Below are 18,004 nucleotides of genomic sequence, written 5' to 3'. Positions count from 1 at the left end.
CCCTCCCATATTTCTAATTGGCCGCGTTACATTTAAAGATTTGAGTGAGACACCACACCAGCCTCTTTTGCATGAATGGTAGACCACAATCCAGCCTCTTTTTAATAAGCAACAAGTCCAGCTGCACTTTGGTAAAATAAATGCGCCGTATAAAGCATGAGTCCAGCCATGGATGACTCATCCTGCGATTCTCTAAAATTTTTAGTTGGACCAGATCTACTGTTGAGCTAATAGATCAGTCTAGCTACAAACTAACACACACGAACACATCTGCATTGCTCTCTTTTTCTTTTTGCTTTTGTTATATCTATGTTAATTATGTGTGCTGATTTGTGGTTGGACTGGTACGGCTCTCCAATTGATCCAAACCTAACTTCCACAAGTCCACCTACTACATTGCCTCATTAACTTCTAGTCTACTGTGCTCGAGACCATGTGGCTCACGTCAAGAGCCCACACCTTCGAAGACGCATAACGGTCATTGTGGTCCTCAACGATATATGGCATCATGTCGAGAGAATTTAAAAATTTTTCACGTAACGGTGCTCTACATCACCGGATTGTAAAAGGGGGAGGGGTGTCGCGCCATTCGCATGGTACCTTGTGAACCCAGAAAGGGAAGCTGCCTAGGGCACTTTGTTTGCTAATTTTTTTGGGCATGTTTGTAGTATAACTCCTCTGCCTTAGCAACAAAAAAAATAAAGAGGTTGTTTGGTTCGCGGAAAGCATTTTTTCTTCTAAAAAAATGATTTCTGAGAAGCAGATTTCTGATAAGAGGATGCCTGAAAAAAATACTTTTGGTATTTTTAGTTGACAATAGAAAAATGACAGATGTTGGTTGACCATCCATTTTTTTGAACAAGTTATATGTAATTTTTATTATACTCTTAATAAAAATTAGGTATTTAATGTCTTTTTAATGCTGAAGAGCTTTTTTGAAAAAAATAAAAATAAAGTGATTTTTAGCTCACGAAAAAAAGTAAGTTTCCATATTTTCCATGGAAAATATTTTTCATAGAAATCATATTTTCATGAAAATATAATTTTTTTATTTTTTTTATTTGAAAACTCCAACCAAATAAGAGGCATCTTATTACTTTTTCATTGACCATACTTTTTCCATTCTTTTTTTCACGAACCAATGAGCCCAAAGAGAAAAAAAAAAAGAAAAAGAGAAGAGGTTAACGTGAATCACTTATTGAATCATCTGATGGTCTCAAATATAGGGCCATGATCCGCACCGAGGGAAAACTCCGATCCAATGAGGAGGTCTAATGTAGCGCTCACGCCTTTGCCTCCGCCCTCAACGCCGCCGCCGGCCTCGCATCCATCCGCCTCGGTTGTCCCTATACGCCATCGCCCTTGTAGCAGGTCTCGCCCCCCACCCCGTCGCTGCAAACTCCCTCGTCGCCACGTACTCCAAGTGCGGCGACGTCATCTCCTCCCGCAAGGTGTTCGACCAAATGTCCCACCAGAGTCGCCTCGTGGACGGTCATGGTCGCCGCCTGCACGACCAATGGCCACGCCACCGAGGTGGTGCCTCTGATGGAATGGCTGCTGAAGGAGGAGGAGCCGCCGCCGGGACTCGGCCGGTGGTTATATAAGGGAAGGAGGAATAAATGAGATAGATGGAGGAATAATGAGAGTTTAAATGTTTAATGTGGCGGGGATAACAATAGCATATAAGTAATATACAATCATTTGCTTGTTACGTGAGTAATAATTAGAAGGAAGTACGCTAAGCATGTACTGGTAAAATATTAGGGGCGGCAATACTTAATCATCCAAATCCGTTTAACTTGATTTAACATATTAAAGATCAGATTAGATTACCTGTTTAATAAAAAAAGTCAAATTGGGACCCGCAGATTTTTAATCTATTATGTATCTGATCCAGATCGATTGCCACTCCCATCTATTGCTTTGGTTACTAAAAGATAGGTACGTCAAGTGGACACCTTTTTTTTTTCCTCAAAAAAGGGGGGACCTCTCCTGCATAGCAACTCCACACTGGGCCTCTCTCCCACCGGAATATGTCCGATACGGATAGAAAGCACCCCTTACCCTCTTGGAGGTAGAGACATACTTATATTTCTCATACCTTCCCCATCTCGCGGATGGCCCCACCTACGTGGCAACCTCCTTACGAGTGAGTACGTCATCCCGACGCCACCTTGGTACGAGCCGATCAGTAGTGTTTCTAGATCTTGTGTTCAGAGGTGGGGCATCCGGTTTTCGAATTTAATCGACGTCCGCGCGTTTTGAACTTGGAACCACTTGGTTAGAAGCAAACGCTCCATTCTAACTGAGCTACCACATTGGTGGCAAAAGCATAGGCGACCCATAGTTTTCTCATCAGCTCCAAGGTGGTGAGCACTGGGAAGCAGGGGCAGACACGTTTGTGCTGTGGTTAATGGGGGGGAAGCCGGTAGCGTCTCTTTTGGAATGAGGTAAGTGAAGTTTGTTCCGTTGCATGTTACGGTGAAGACTGCTCCAAGCTAGCTAGCCTAGCATTCATGCCTCCATTAAATGATTTCCAACCTTCCCTTAAATGCACCAAGCTTTATTAACCAAAACCTGCACTGTCTCTAGTACTTGCATCTAATGGAGGAAGAGAGAGAATGAGAGAAATAAGGGAAGAATAAGAGGAGTAAGCAGCACCAAGGAGAGCCAGACTTGGCGCTTAGGCTTTTATCGCTTATTATTAGGAACTGCGGCACTACCACGCTATTCTCCTGGCGTTCGTGCTGCCTCTCAGACCCATGGCTTGCAGGAAGGGAGAGCTTTTTCTTAAAATCTTGCTGTTCCTCAGCATATTTGGATCAACACAAGGTCTGCTTTTTTTTTTTTGCTTCCCCGAATACTTTAGATTTCATTTTTGAACTTTTGTATGCTTGTTATGTCTCAAAGTTTGTGAGAAAATTTCTGTATCTCAAAGTTAAAACCAGGGGAATTTGCCTCCGTTGGTTAGAATTTTAGGCGGCGGCCAGTTCTCTGAGAAGAGAACTACTTCCCATTTGGCATGAATTCTTGGAACCCCACCATCTTCCAAATTCTCAACCTTCAGAGTATCTTTTTACTCATCTTGGCAGTTAGTTTTCTCTAGATATTCTAAGATTTTGGTTCCCCTAACTTTTCAAACTACAGTTTCTGAAGTTTAGGAGTTTCTTCCTATAGGTTTGATTAGTTTCTTGTCCCAAATTTTTATTTTTATTTTTTGTTGTAAGATAAGGCTTCAGTTTGCAAAAGGAGAGAAGTTTTCGAGGATTTTATATATTTTTTGAGATGCTTCTAGGATTTTATATAAGAAAAAGCCACATGCATTTTTGCACTCCAAACGAATTGAGTCACGATGCGTACCTTTTTCCTTATGTATGTTCTCTGATTGGAAGCTAAGAACTCGAGCTAATTTACTGCATTATGTATAGATTAATTCTTTTTTCCTTTTCTTCCGAGAGAAAGCTGAATTTGTTTTTGTAGTAATCCTGATTGACATTTTGTTATAATTGCATGGTAAGACTTGAGATATGTGCTGAAGGCCAATTGCTTCCACCAGACAGTGCCATAGCCCATTTTTTATAGTTGAAGGTGGTTATGTACAACTCATATATACAACTTATATACAGCTAACAATACAGCTCATACACAGCTTCTATACGGCTAACAATTTTTAAGAGAAGGTAACACCCGGTAATTCTTGCATTGCAATTCTGAAAATCTCAAACTGGCTTGTTGAGATTGTTAAATCCGAGTGCAAATGTGTTTCCAAATTTCGAGTTCAAATCCTCCACCTCAGTCAAAAATTTTCTTTTGTGAATGAAGAAAAGAAAACTGGAAAAGTTGTGATGCATTGCTTTATAATATCAGGTAGGGGGTTCCACAAGCGGAGGCATCCACATCTGGAGAGAGCAAGCAGGTTCTCCTCAACACCACCACAAGGGTATGACTACATCATAGTTGGTGGGGGAACAGCAGGGTGCCCCTTGGCTGCCACCCTTTCTCAGAGATACAAAGTTCTGCTGCTGGAGAGGGGAGGCTCCCCCTATGGCAATCGCAACATCTCCTACTTGGAGAACTTCCACATCTCTCTGGCTGACACCTCTCCCACTGCTCCTTCTCAACCATTCATCTCCACCGATGGTGTCATCAATGCCCGAGCTAGAGTTTTAGGTGGGGCGACTTGCATCAATGCCGGCTTCTACACCAGAGCCAGCCCAAGGTATGCGTCCAACTCATCTCCGATCTTCTGCTCTTGTCTGTTATGTTATTTCCTTGTGCTGAATTGCTTATTAGTCTCTTCACCATGTTTTAATGCAAAGAAAAAAAAAAACCAGCAGCTGGTAGTACAGTTTATTGGCACCTATCTCTCCAAGTGAGAGGTTCCAAGTTGAAATCTGAGCGGTGGTTGTTGCCACCAGAGTCCTAGCTGAAGGTGGTGAGGTCGGACGGGCATCGAGTTTGTCTAGAGAGATTGGACGTGATCCGAGCCGAAGAGATGAGCTGGAGAACGGTTGCGGTGGCGAGCTCAAATTGGGTCTGGTACTAGTGATCCGACCTGAAATCGAGAAAAGAAAATTTACTAGTCGGAGTTTGTCTGGCGGGAGACCACGTGATGCCTAAGTTAGATATAAATTTTGGAGGAAACAATGGAGATTTGAGAGAATTGCATGGTAGGAGAGTGATTAAAAAGCCGACCTGGAGATCCTCTGGATACTGTTTATAGAGACTATAGAGTGAGGGTTACTGTCCATTACCGCGCGAGTTAGGCAGCAGTGAGCCTTAACTACTCAGTAAAATTCCGCATGTCACATGCACCATGAATAATGGTGTAGATCCGTCAATCATGCGGGATGAGCTATAACCACCCACAATGTGCCCCATAAATAGCGGGATCATAATCATGCCTTCAACGGATTTTAACTATCTTTAATATGCTTTGAATTGGGGACGTGTCTGTGCTGCTAGTTGATTAGTTTGTGCAGGTTGGTATGATGGTTCACATTGGCAAGTCGGCCATTGCCGAGGTCAGTAACTCGATCGATTGTAGTGATTGGTGGTTCAGTTGATGCTGAGGTCGTCACCTCAACCAATTGCCAAGGTCAGGCTATGCTGAGGTCAAGCTGATAAATATATACTATATCAATGGTGATAACCTCTTCTCAAAAAAAAAACACCAACAATATGCTTCCGAGTAGTCATTCTTTGGTTAGTTAATGTTAAAAATCTAAGTTTGAGATAAGCCTATTTTTGTCCGAGTCGTCGAAACATGAACAATTCAAGCTCTTTTGCTAGCACCATTTGACAAGTTCCTTCTATTTAGAGAAAAGCGTGATTTAGTATTTTAAGACTAAAATAGCGAGTGACATCTGAATTTTGCTTTACTGTTTTTTTTTCCTGTTCTGACTGTCTCTTATCTTGTTCTCTTCGTACTTTCTTTAATTTTCTTAATTAAAGTGGCTTTGGTTTATCCTAGCTCTTCTACTGCTTTACCAAGGCCGGCATGCTTGGTTTAATTACAACTAGTAAAAACTTGCATAGGGAGGCCCCTCTTTTTTTGGGTAATGGTAATGAGGCCTTTTCAAAGTCTAGATTATCACGACCTCTTTGAAGTTTTCTTCTTTTCATGTGCATGCATATCTAGGCATCAAGATAATTTTTGCATCACCATGTCATAAAGTACTTAGCAACATCGTTCAACATTTTTTCTTTCATGCAAGCAATCTCTCATGACCATCAAGTCAACTGCTTAAGAAAAGCACTTACAAAATTTGGTTGCTTCAAAGACAACAATTGCTTGATGAGATGCTAACTGCTTAAGAAAAGCATGGTCAACTGCTTAAGAAAAAGCACTTGCAAGTAGATAGAATCCACTTCTCATGTCGATGCATGACAATTAACGAAAAAGGCAAATGGGGGTTTCGCTTTGCATGGTTTTGATAAGTGATGAGATGATAACGACCAATTTCAGAAAGAGAACAATTTGTGCAAATCAGTAGATGTACTGGAATTAATAGACATTCACATTTTCTTTTCAGATTACACTATCTTCAATAAATCATACAATATAGTAATGGAAAGCGATGTTAATTAGCTTATTCTTTGTAGTGAGGAAAAAAAATATTCAAATCATTGCTGAATTCATGAAAAAAAAAAATTTCCTGTTTACTGCTTGTGTTCTTAGTTGAATAATTGATGCTGGCTAGCTAGAAGAAGCTTGTAGTAGCTGGGAAGAAAGACCCTTTTACTGCCTCCTGTCCATTAGACACCATCTTTTGTTTCCACTCAAAAACTCACTCGTCTGTCCTGATACAAGGGGGAGCCTAGTGGGCTATAAACAATCTGATAAACGTTCATAAATATATATGTTGTCTTCACTATTAATTCCAAAACTTGGCAAGCTTGGAAAACTGATTTTATTGCTGTTATGGTGGTGGTGATGGTTGCCCTTGATGTCATGGAGTCTTCCTTCCAACCTCCTGCTTTAATTTCTGGTACCTGAATTCCAACCTCCCCTTCCCACCAACCTCGTGCTTTATTCAACCTTCTTACACCTTAATGAATGGAGCTGCTCTTTTGCTCTCCTCCCCTTAGCTTGTAAAGCTATGGGGATCGTAACTTCCACTAATTCAGGAAGCCATAAAAGGAATGAACTGATCCGTTTAAGTTTTACATGGCTTCACAGCTACGTGAGGGAGGCAGGTTGGAACGGTGAGCTGGTGAATGAGTCATATCCATGGATCGAAAAGAGGATCGTTCACTGGCCCAAGATCGCACCATGGCAAGCCGCACTAAGGAAAGGGCTGCTGGAAGCTGGGGTGTCACCTTTCAATGGCTACACCTACGACCATCTGTATGGGACTAAGGTTGGCGGCACCATCTTCGACAAGCATGGATTCCGAAGCACTGCTGCTGATCTGCTCGCCGCCGGACATAGAAGGAATCTCAGGGTCTTGCTTCATGCCACAGTTCAGAAGATTATTTTCGATACGCAAGGTAGAGGCCTAAGAGCAATAACCCTAGCCGCCTTCTCTGAAATAGCAGTTATTTCAGTTGAACGTAGCGTGCTGGAAGTGAGAATAATTACCAACAGAACGAAACATAGGGATAAGATATCCTGGTCATCCATCATATATCTAACATGAAATCGATGAACAGGGCAGCAGCCCAAGGCAGTGGGAGTCCTCTTCAAGGATGAGAACGGCATGCAACACCAAGCAGTCCTCAATGATGGGGGGAGCAGTGAGATTATATTGTCCGCTGGTACAATTGGAAGCCCTCAGCTGCTGCTTCTGAGTGGAATTGGACCCGAGGAAGATCTCAGGAAGCTAAACATTCCGGTGGTCCTCGACAACCAGTACGTCGGAAAAGGCATGTCGGACAACCCAATGAATTCCATTTTCATACCCACCAAGAAGCCTATGAAGCAGTCCCTGATACAGACCGTCGGGATCACGAAGGCCGGTTCGTTCATCGAGGCCAGTAGCGGGTTCAGCGAGTCATCGGACAGCATCCATCGCCACCATGGGATCATGTCAGCTGAGGTCCGGCAACATCATCCACCAGCTATTTTATCCATCTTTTGCTCTCCTCTAATCCTTTTCTTTTTCAAAAGCTCCTACAACTAAACTGCAGCTAGCTCACCGCAGATTGGGCAGCTCTCCACCATCCCTCCAAAGAAACGGACCCTGGAAGCAGCCAGGCAGTATGCTAAGAACAAGGGGAGCCTCCCTCGGGAGGCATTCCAAGGGGGCTTCATACTGGAGAAGATCGACGGCCCGCTCTCCACCGGCGAACTCAGCCTCGTCGACACAAATGTGGACAGCAACCCCTCCATCACCTTCAACTACTTCAGCCACCCGCACGACCTCCGGCGGTGCGTCTACGGGATCAGGATGATCGAGAAGATTGTGCAGACGAGGCAATTTGCTAGCCTCTCTGATGATGACTGTGGCCACTCCATGCAGAGGTTGCTGAACATGAGCGTGAAGGCAAATGTGAACTTGATACCGAAGCACACCAATGATACCGCATCCATCGAGCAGTTCTGCAGGGATACAGTGACCACAATCTGGCACTACCATGGCGGATGCCATCTGGGCAAGGTGGTGGACCGTGACTACCGGGTTCTCGGCATCGCCGGCCTGCGGGTGATCGATAGCTCGATATTCTTTAACTCGCCGGGGACTAACCCTCAGGCAACTGTCATGATGCTCGGCAGGTATTAGCATTGTAAATGCTTCACAAGTTTGATCTTTCTCCATAGTTCTTAATTGCAAGGAGCTCTGTTTGCTGAATTCCCTAATTACTGATTGTTTCCATTGTTTTCGATATCCAGATACATGGGAGTAAAGGTACTCAGGGAGAGGTTAAGGAGAGCAGGAGGAGTACTGTAGCTCTCTCTGTGACTGATGTTGCGTTGAGAGAAAAAAGAAAAAAGAACGAAAAGAATGTATTGTACCAACTTTTACCAGTTTCATCTCGATGTATTCAAATAAAAAAACAAAAGTAGAGAAGAAATGGAAAATTCATCCGTTCTAGCCTCCTAGGTGTTACTCTGTGGAACAATGTATAGATTGTACTGTGAAAACTGCTGATGTCCTTTACCCCTGGCTTCTCAGGATCTACAGCGGTGCTTCATGTACAACAGCTAAGGAGTTCAATTTTTATTGATGATATATCGAAAAGGTGGGCGTTTAACTAGGTTCATGTGGTTGCCATTACTTGGTTTCTCATGAAGTGTTTGCTTTCGTCTTCCTGCGAAGAAAGCGAGGCTGCTTTGGTCAGTTCCTTCGGATTTACAAACTACATCCTTAGCAGCTTAGAGGCTTCTTGCAGAAATTTTGGTATAACCTTCGTGGCAATGGCAGGATATGATTGCTCTTGTCTGGTGTGTCCAAAAAAAAAAAAAAAAAAAAAAAATTTCTTCATTTGTTTCATGAAAGATATGCAGTGCCTATCAAATGACAAATTATATATAGAGTTTGATTTCGTAGACAATATTTTCGTGAAACTTCCCCTCCCCTTCCTTAGGCCATGGAACGTTACCCCCCCAAAGCCCCCCTCGGGGGGAAATAGGAGGTAATTTAACTAGACGAAAGGCCGGGGGCCCACCCCCCGAACCTCCGGTGTTCTCAAACGGCGAAGCCTTACCGCTTCCGGTTTTGAATCCAATCCAGCCCTTCTCCTTTCCGGGTCTTGATTTGTCGTGTCGTTTCCATCGTAGTGGTTGACGGGGAAGAAAGTCCCGACGTTTTTTGGATTTATCACACATGTATATGAAAACAGTTCAAACACCACTTCTTCTTTCCGGTTATCGGTGAAGCAGGTCCAATGCCTACTTTTTGGCAGGGTTGCATTCGAATATGAAATTTCTTCCCAGACCTAGTAAACTAACTAGCCCATGAAATGGAATAACCCCGTGGAGCGAATGAAATAAAAGGATTTGACCGACTGGCAGAACTGGTTGAGTGCATATAGCAGTAGTCCTCGACCGTTTATATAGGGAGAGTCGAATAGGTGAAGAAGCAACCTTACTGAACTAGGAATCCGATGGATGGAAGGGATGATAAGAGAAGGCAAACCACGCGAGAGGGTATTTGGTGAAGCTTTGAGGACGGGACAACAGTTGGAAGAAGTTAGATTGGTGGATTAGTGCAAGCAAAAAAAAAAAAGAGGGTTTAAAACTCCAACGAATAAGAATAAGTCTTTTACATGATTGAAAGATTCTTCGGAATCTACTGTTGGAGTTGCTTCGAGATCTATGCAGTGATGAATGAAGAAGTTTGGAATGTTTTGAGATCTATCATTATACAATCCAACAGTCGATATCGTGAAAGAAGATTGATCAATCTTCTGCAAAGGATACAACCTGAACCAAACTCCAGCCGCCATGATAAGAAAACATAAAAAAAACATCCAATTTGCTAAACCGCATGCTGCATTTCATCTTGTAAGATCACTCACAGCAGTTCAAAGGTCCCTTACTATAATTAGGTTCACTTGTACCATCTAAATATCCAAACATTAACTAAATAAGGCACTTGGGTCTAAGTTAATCGAATGAAATCACTGTTTTATTGGGTTAGGTCGGTTTGGATAAAATGGGCGATCTACGCGGGCCATTTGCTCCATTGAATTGCCAACTTTTTTTTTTTTTGGGTAAAAAATTACTAAACCTTTAATAACGAAGAACGCTTCTTTGAGATCCGTTTCTTGCTGAAGCTTTAACAGTCTCGGGGGAGTTGTCGATGTGGACTCGTCGAGCGGCAGCGCGTCCAATCCAACCTTCGCTTTCGATGTCTCTCGCTCGCTCGTACCAGCGATCTCACTTTCCTCTCCTCCTGGTAAGCGGAAAGCTAGGGTTAAGCCTCCGCGTCCCGATCTCCTTCTGTCCCAATCTTTATCGATGTAGTCAAGAAATCAGTAACGAAACGAGCATTTCTTTCTCTAGTTCTTTCTTGAATCCAGGTTTTTTCGATATTTGTATGGCATTACCTATCTTGATTTTCTGATTCATTCTCTTTAATTTAGATTGTTGCGTCGTGAAAAAAGAGAGGCAAATTTGATTCGATTCGCATATATTACTGGTTGCTAGATTTTAATTATGCAAAAAAAGTCTGATGTTCTGTAATCCATAGTTCTTTTGCCTCGCGAATGCCGTCGATTAAACAGGTAGAAAAAACGCTGATAGTAGAATTGGTATCTAGCCTTATCAAGTATATGGGTGTTGTCCCTAGAGTCCTTATGTCGTCTTGCTCGGTTGTTCGGCGGGGGAAAGAAGGGGTAGAAGGAGGAGCGAATGGGTTTAGAAGGGACCATTCTTGGGAGCTTAGAGAACTTAGGAGCAGTGATGGTTAGGGAGTATTGAACGGTGCTGTGGCATTCGGAGGTTCCAGCTTTTTGGGTTTGAAAAGAGCTGATGGTTGAGTCCTGAGGTGCAATTGGTGGGTGGGGCACTTGCTGTTGGTATTCGGATCATTAAGCCTAGAAATTTTCAATACCCTTTTTCTTGGAAAAGAAAGTGGCAAGAAATTGTATTTGGTTTTCTTAGCGACATTTTGGATTGCTTAGGTTTTCAGTCTTTTGTTTTCAAAAACCCAAGAACAAAAATGAACTAGTCTGAAAAAACATGATGATTAAAGCCTTTTGTTTTTAAGAATTGCTTGTAAAGTTTCCGAGCTTTTGGAAGCAAATATTTATTGCTTTCAAAGAAGAGTGAAAATAAATGTAATAACCAGCCCAAAATGGGCTAATCGGGCCGAAGCCGGCGGGCCCAACCGGTTTCATCCCATGGCTGAAGAAGAGACCGAGACAAGGGATCGCGACGCGATCCTCTGGTCTTCTTCCTCGGGGTAACGGTGGCGAGGCTTGAGCGGAAATGTCGTGGCCTCTTGAATGGCCTCCGATTCTGCCCGACCACCGCGAGCATCACGGAGGTGAACGAGCCACAACCATTTTCTTTCTTCCCCGGAGAGGGCTATAAAAGCCCCCGATAGCTCACCCGATCCGAGACCCCCCCTCCTCCCTATTTTCTCCTTGCTCTCGGACCAGGATGTTGCCAGATCTGGGCACTCCGGTGGCCTGATGTTCGCCACCGTCCTCGCTCATGCTGGGTTCTACCTCCGGTATCCTCCACCGGCGCCTCTCCTCGTCGGACTTCACCACCCGCGCCCCTGCTCTCATTAGTGAGGTAAGATCCATCCATTCCTCCTTTTCTTTACTGCCTTTCCTCCTCTCGATCCACTCGGGAGGATAGATCAAATAGAAGAAGAAAGAAAGAAAGAAAGAAAGAAAGAAGAAAGGGAAGGGGGAGACTCACCGTGGGCGCCGGCCGCAGGCACGACCATGCTTCTGCAGGCGCCGGCCGCCGGCCGCACGCCATGGCCACGGGCTGCGAGCGCGGCCCCAGGAGTGGCTGTGGCCACGGGCGCCGCAGGCACTGCGGGTGCCGTTGGCCCGCCGGGGGTGCCGCCGGCCGCTGCCCGTTCCTCCCGAGCATTCCGACGAGCTCGCCCTCCTCCCTTCACGAGCGAAGAAAGAACAAGAAAGGGAGGAGGAGAAGAAGTTGGGAGAAGAGAAGAGGAGGAGAAGAAAAAAAAAAAAAGAAAGAAGAAAGAAGGAGAAGAAGTTTCGGGAAGGAAAAAAAAAAGGAGAAAAGAAAAAAAAAAAGAAGAAGAGAAGGAAAAGGAAAAGAAAAAGAGAAGAAGGAAAAAGAAAAGAAGGAAAAGAAAAGAAAAGAAAAAGAAAAGAAAAAAAAAGAAAATACGTAAATAAATAGTGAATAAGTAGGATTTTAGTCCAAATTATCCGGTTGGGACTTGAGATTTATTCAGGTCCATGTTAGAGTTTTAATTTAATAATGCATCTGGAACTGTTTGATAGGTACAGAGAATTTGACGGACGAGATTAGGATTGTGTGGGCGAATTGAGGTAAGTAACCCTGGCACTGATCTTATTAATTTAAAAAATTACTGTTTAATTGTAAGAATAAAATAATAAAAATATATATTTGTTATGATGTATTTTCTTAAAAGTAGGATCAAGCATATGATTGCATGTGATTCATAAGTTTGATTAAATTGCATCCTTCATAAATATTTCAGTATAAATTATGGTTATGATAAATTGCATGAAAATGAGATTTGTGGCATGATTATGAATTTTATACATTACGATGAATTATGGTTATGATAAATCGCATGAAAATGAGATTTGTGGCATGATCATGAATTTTATACATTACGATGCCATTTGTCATTTTCCAACCTATGTATGAAAGTATGACTAATGAAAAAGAATAATGATTTATGAACTCTCAGATAGCTATGCCCACCTCTAGAAATAGAGGTCAGTCGACCCCCCCCTCTGGAGCTAGCATCCAACGAATATGGCCCTCTGCCAACGGGTTAAAGTTGGTAACGAATATGAACAAGTTATAAAACTCGTCGACTACGAATACGAGCCCTGTCACGGGATTATAGTGACCATAGCAGCACATCTGTCTGAGAGTAAGATTTATAAAGTATAGATGAATGGCAACATTTTTATATGACTTGCATTATCATGTTTATGAACTTGCATGGTTGGAGCATACATTGGTTTATGACCCGATTTGAATATATCATCTCTGAAATGCTTTATTTTGCTATAATTGTTATATTCTTCAAATGATGCATTGGCATGAGAAAGATTATGCTTGATCTAATAAGATAGTACATGGTTACTTACTGAGCCGCAAGCTCATACCCCTCCTGTTGTTTTTTTTTATTTCAGATAATTAAGGCGATTAAGAGCGGGAAAGAGTAAATGAAAATTGGAGTTGAAGCATAGTTACAGGGATTCTTAGAAGTATCTATGTTAATAAGTTTGGGTTGTAATAATGCAAACTCAAGTATTTGATTTAGATGCTCTGTACTTGCTTCTTTATGATTAGTAAATAAATTTGATCAGATTTGGTCTTATTTCATGAAATAAATTGTTATCATGGGCTTCGTGCTATTATGGGCCGCAACCTACAATAGCACGGCCGTGTCATAAACCGGATTTGGGGCGCATAGTATAAATTAAAAAAAAAAAATCATGTCCGGATCCGGGGCGTGACAATAAAAGCAAGGAATAGCAGAAGATTTGGTAAATTCTCTCTTCAACATCAATCGCTAAGTTGTAGTTTACTAATTTGTAGAGAAACAAAAACTCAAATAACATGAGAGGTGCCCTTAGTTTTCTGATTATTTTGTATTTGATCTTTTTTTATTTTTAAGTGGCCTGTTTAGGAATGAAACACAATACTCGTACGGAGATTAGACTTGGAGATTAGACTTGTTTACATCAGCCATGGGACTGATTTGTAGAAAATTGCGCAATTGCAATTTGTTTGCTCGTCCTGAGGTGATAATGACTATGACTAAACTAAGAAACAATACAATCACGTAAATGCCAGAACAATGAGGCCAATGCATTCTCCTTTTATCCAAACAGTAGAGTCAGCCATGTCTCCAGTGGGTTAACAGACTTCCCTAGTGTTTTCTTAGCATTTTCAGAAAGTTTTTTAAGATAGCAATTGATACCTGAAATAGAATTTTACCAACTGACTAGCTTTACAGTTCTTTTATCAGCCTTTGCCCTCATTAGCTTATGGTAGAAGTGTAGAACAGATTGGTCAGAAACCTGACTGAATGGTTGGCCTACTGTTGCCTCATCTCCACCTGAGAAATTTGCAGTTATTACTCGTGCTAAAAAAGTAGATATGTCTGTACTCCCTCTTTTACCCTCTTTAGTTTAGAAGTACAAATGTGTTCTTTATCCATGTCGTTTTTACCCGCTAAAATATTAGGAATTCACTGAAAATTCTGCTGCTATTTGTGGCCTGGAAAGGTTTATGGGAGATATGACTTGTCCAGTACCCAAGCCACCATGGGTGTGCAAGCAGCTTGCCATGAGATCTAATGGATGCTGAGCCCTCTCTTACTTTGTTTTGTTTTACTCTGCCGACAATGAAGCTCTGCAGCATACATTTAAGTTGGTACGATGTCATTAAAGCACCGAAAGAAATATCTCTCCCTGTGCTCGATCTGTTCTTTAGCATGGTCAAGTCCACCCACAGTTGACAAGCCAATCAGCTGCAGCCGACCGGTTTCTCTCGATTTAAGAGTAGTCTTCCAAGTTTCAGCTACTTGGGTAACGCCATATCTGAGGCTCATAAATGTGAAGTCCTCATGGAGATTAAGAAACTTAGGTGATCTAAAAGATCATATTCCAATTCCAGAAAGAGGCATTTCTATTTAGAAACCTGCAGCAATGTCCAATCTCTCTGCTTGCAGATGCATAATTCAAGGAGATGACACATTTGCCGCAACAGCCTACAGAAGAAACTTATACCTTCCATGGAATGATCCCTGAAAATGCTTCTGCTACGGTCAAAGCTCTGATCCTTTGTAATTTCCAAACATTTAGTTGATTTACTTCGCAGGTCATCTGAACCACCTTTTAAGAATTGTTATATGTAAGTAAGTAGATAGTATTATTACACTTCTATATTATTGAAGAATTGGCAATCCTGTCTCTACATTAATATCAATGCAAAAACTTTTTATGGAATCACTCTATACTCAATTCAAATGTCATTTTTTCTTACATTATTCATCCGGCATGAATAATTTCTTAATTAGTTCTATACTGTTGCCATATGTTTGTAAGAATGTTCTGTAGCTTTCTGCTGCTAGATACCTGGACGTTGTTATCATTTCCTTGTAGGTGTATTTCGTGAGGATGCTACTGTGGATGATCTCATTGATGTCATTGAGGGGAACCAGAAGTACATGGTGTATTTATGTTTATAACAAGATTGATGTCATTGGTATTGATGATGTGGACAATCTAGCGTGACAGCCAAATTCAATTGTCATTAGCTGCAATTTAAAGGCAAGACCTATTTTTTCTTATTTTTTGGCCTGTTCCTTTCTGCAAATAATTTTATCTTTACGCTGTGGTTTAATGCTGACATCACAAAATTCATAAACATTTTTATGTTGCCAATAATACAAGATTCTCAACCAACTCTAGTTCATTGCAGCCCTTCTTTTTTTCGCTTTTGTTTAAGCATCCTTATGGGTAATATTCTCATGATGTATTACATCTGAATTTAGCAGATTACTGGCAAAAATGTGGGAGGAGATGGGGCTTGTGTCCACAGGGCCAACAACCTGATTTTACAGATCCTTTTGTCCTTTCCACATTAATTTGCATTTTCTTATGCACAATATGTATGCATCGAAATCTGAAATGAGGCAGTTGCTATTCACAATCTGCTTCTGTGATATTCAATCAGGATAGAGGTGGCTGCACAGTGGAAGACTTCTGTAATCATGTGCACAAGAGTTTAATCAAGTACGAGCGATATGTGCTTGTTTGGGGAACTGGTGGAAGGCAATATTCACAGCACCGCCGGCTTTCACACATCTTCATAATGAAAAGACGTTGTCCAGATAGTTAAGAAGAAGGTTTTATCCTGCTATACTTTCACTTGTCACTCTTTCTTGTTCAAACAGTTCTAATTCTTTGAACGACTTTGTCATTTACCTGTTAACAGGGCTTTGTAACCTACTGCCTCACATTTTAGCTACTTCGAAACCATTTAACCTATCACAATGAAAATCATTGAAGTGTGGCTTGTGTGTGCAGAATTGATTCTTGTTCTTTCTTGCTGTCTCCATCCATCTAGCTCGCACTCGAACTTGCTATGCTTATAATTTACTTTCAGGAAAAGGAAGAAGAGGGTAGAGGTCGGTTCGAGTCACATTCCAGAGCCCCTGCTCGCATATCTGACAGAGAGAAGAAGGCTCCTTTAAAAACATGATTTGTAGGCATGCATTCATGTGCGATTGCATGTCTAGGTCTGGGATATTATCTCTGGCCATCCAAATCGTCAAAGCATCTGTATCTACTTGAAGAGAATGGTATATATATACCTAGTGGGTGAAATCATCCTGGGGAAGCTGAAGTCAGATAAATTAGTTTAGCTGGCTTAAACAATTATTATTATTATTTTTTGAGAAAAGAAACTGCAAATGGGCTCGGACCTCCTCTCATGTTGTGAAAGTGGATTTTGGCTACTGTGGCCTTCTTTAAGATCATGGTGCAGACATTTGACTATGCTGGATGGCGAGATCGAGTGAGTGGGAATGTGGAATGATTCTATATGTATCCTACTATGCTCGAACTTGTGATTTATTATGTGTTTGAAGAATGACTGTTATTATAAAGATTTGTGCTGTAATTTTTGGTTCTCTTGGCGTGTTTTTCATCTCAGCGAAGATACCCGTTTGTATCTCCAGGTTGCGACCTTATTGTTCAAAACAATTTTGGGTTCTCGGCTGTTTATTTAGCCTGAAAAATTGGGTATTATTGGGTTGGCTATGTATTTATTTACTGGACCCTCCCAAAACTGTAAAATTATTTAATGGCCATAGCAAGAGTTTGGAGCTAAGCCAGTGTTGTCGGCATCAGAATTACATTAGGGTACGCTAGAAGTTTTTTTTTTTTTTTTGTTGGTACAAAGGTAGGGTAGTAGAATTAGTAGAATGCCTAACTCAATACAAGGGTTTAGGTTGCCATTATGGTACAACATTTATTGTTATTTTTTGGTACAAAGGGAGGGTACTAGAAATAGTAGAATGTCTAACTCAATACAAGGGGTTAGGTTGCCATTATGGTACAATGTTGATTGTTATGGTCTTGATGCAATGGGTTTGGTTAGGTCCGAGGATTGATGGTAGGTAATTATTTTGGCTGATATCGGCCTGAAAAATTGGGTATTATTGGGTTAGCTAATGGCTATGTATTTATTTATTGGACCCTCCCAAAACTGTAAAATTATTTAATGGCCATAGCAAGAGTTTGGAGCTAAGCTAGTGTTGTCGGCATCAGAATTACGTTAGGGTACGCTGGTAGATTTTTTTTTTTTTTTTTTTTTTTGGTACAAAGGCAGGTTAGTAGAATTAGTAGAATGCCTAACTCAATATAAGGGTTTAGGTTGCCATTATGGTACAACATTGATTGTTATTTTTTGGTACAAAAGTAGAGTAGTAGAATTAGTAGAATGCCTAACTCAACACAAGGGGTTAGGTTGCCATTATGGTACAACATTGATTGTCATGGTCTTGATACAAAGGGTTTGGTTAGGTCCAAGGATTGATGGTAGGTAATTATTTTGGCTGAGATCAGAGATATTGGTTTGAAATATTTTCTTTAGCTAGCTAGTGTTATTAACAATTTTGCATGTTCGGAAAAAAAGAAAGAGAAAAAAATAGAATGTGTTGCAGTTTAATCTGTTTAGAAATAGAATTAAAGTGTAATTTAAGAGTTGAATTAGAGAAAGGCAGAGAACCCAATCTATGTGAAAGCGTATCTTATTAGATTAAATAAGACAGATATTCTCGGTAAAAAAAAAGATGACAAATCATTTTATATATAATGTAGTATTAAAAATTAAAATAATATTTTGAAA

General features: G+C 41.3%; 1 protein-coding gene and 2 long non-coding RNA genes across 3 annotated transcripts; all 3 read left to right on the top strand.

Annotated features, from left to right (window-relative positions):
* Positions 1 to 2,541: 2,541 nt before the first annotated feature.
* On the top strand, positions 2,542 to 8,540 carry LOC103721497 (protein HOTHEAD-like). The gene is made up of 6 exons (XM_008811740.3): positions 2,542 to 2,832; positions 3,868 to 4,219; positions 6,683 to 6,993; positions 7,156 to 7,541; positions 7,647 to 8,218; positions 8,336 to 8,540. Exons 1-6 carry the CDS (start codon positions 2,763 to 2,765, stop codon positions 8,391 to 8,393), a joined length of 1,749 nt encoding a protein of 582 aa, XP_008809962.3. The 5' UTR covers positions 2,542 to 2,762; the 3' UTR covers positions 8,394 to 8,540.
* Positions 8,541 to 10,161: 1,621 nt separating this feature from the next.
* On the top strand, positions 10,162 to 16,774 carry LOC103720067. The gene is made up of 2 exons (XR_003388149.2): positions 10,162 to 10,343; positions 15,648 to 16,774. It is a non-coding gene; the product is annotated as an uncharacterized LOC103720067 (long non-coding RNA).
* Positions 11,556 to 13,460, top strand: LOC120112316. The gene is made up of 3 exons (XR_005513802.1): positions 11,556 to 11,689; positions 12,382 to 12,429; positions 13,273 to 13,460. It is a non-coding gene; the product is annotated as an uncharacterized LOC120112316 (long non-coding RNA).
* Positions 16,775 to 18,004: the final 1,230 nt, after the last annotated feature.

Source organism: Phoenix dactylifera, chromosome 11 (assembly GCF_009389715.1).
Source record: "Phoenix dactylifera cultivar Barhee BC4 chromosome 11, palm_55x_up_171113_PBpolish2nd_filt_p, whole genome shotgun sequence".
Lineage (NCBI taxonomy): Eukaryota > Viridiplantae > Streptophyta > Magnoliopsida > Arecales > Arecaceae > Phoenix > Phoenix dactylifera.
The sequence above is the reverse complement of the archived record's forward strand: the minus strand, read 5'-3'. Positions and strand labels throughout refer to the sequence as shown.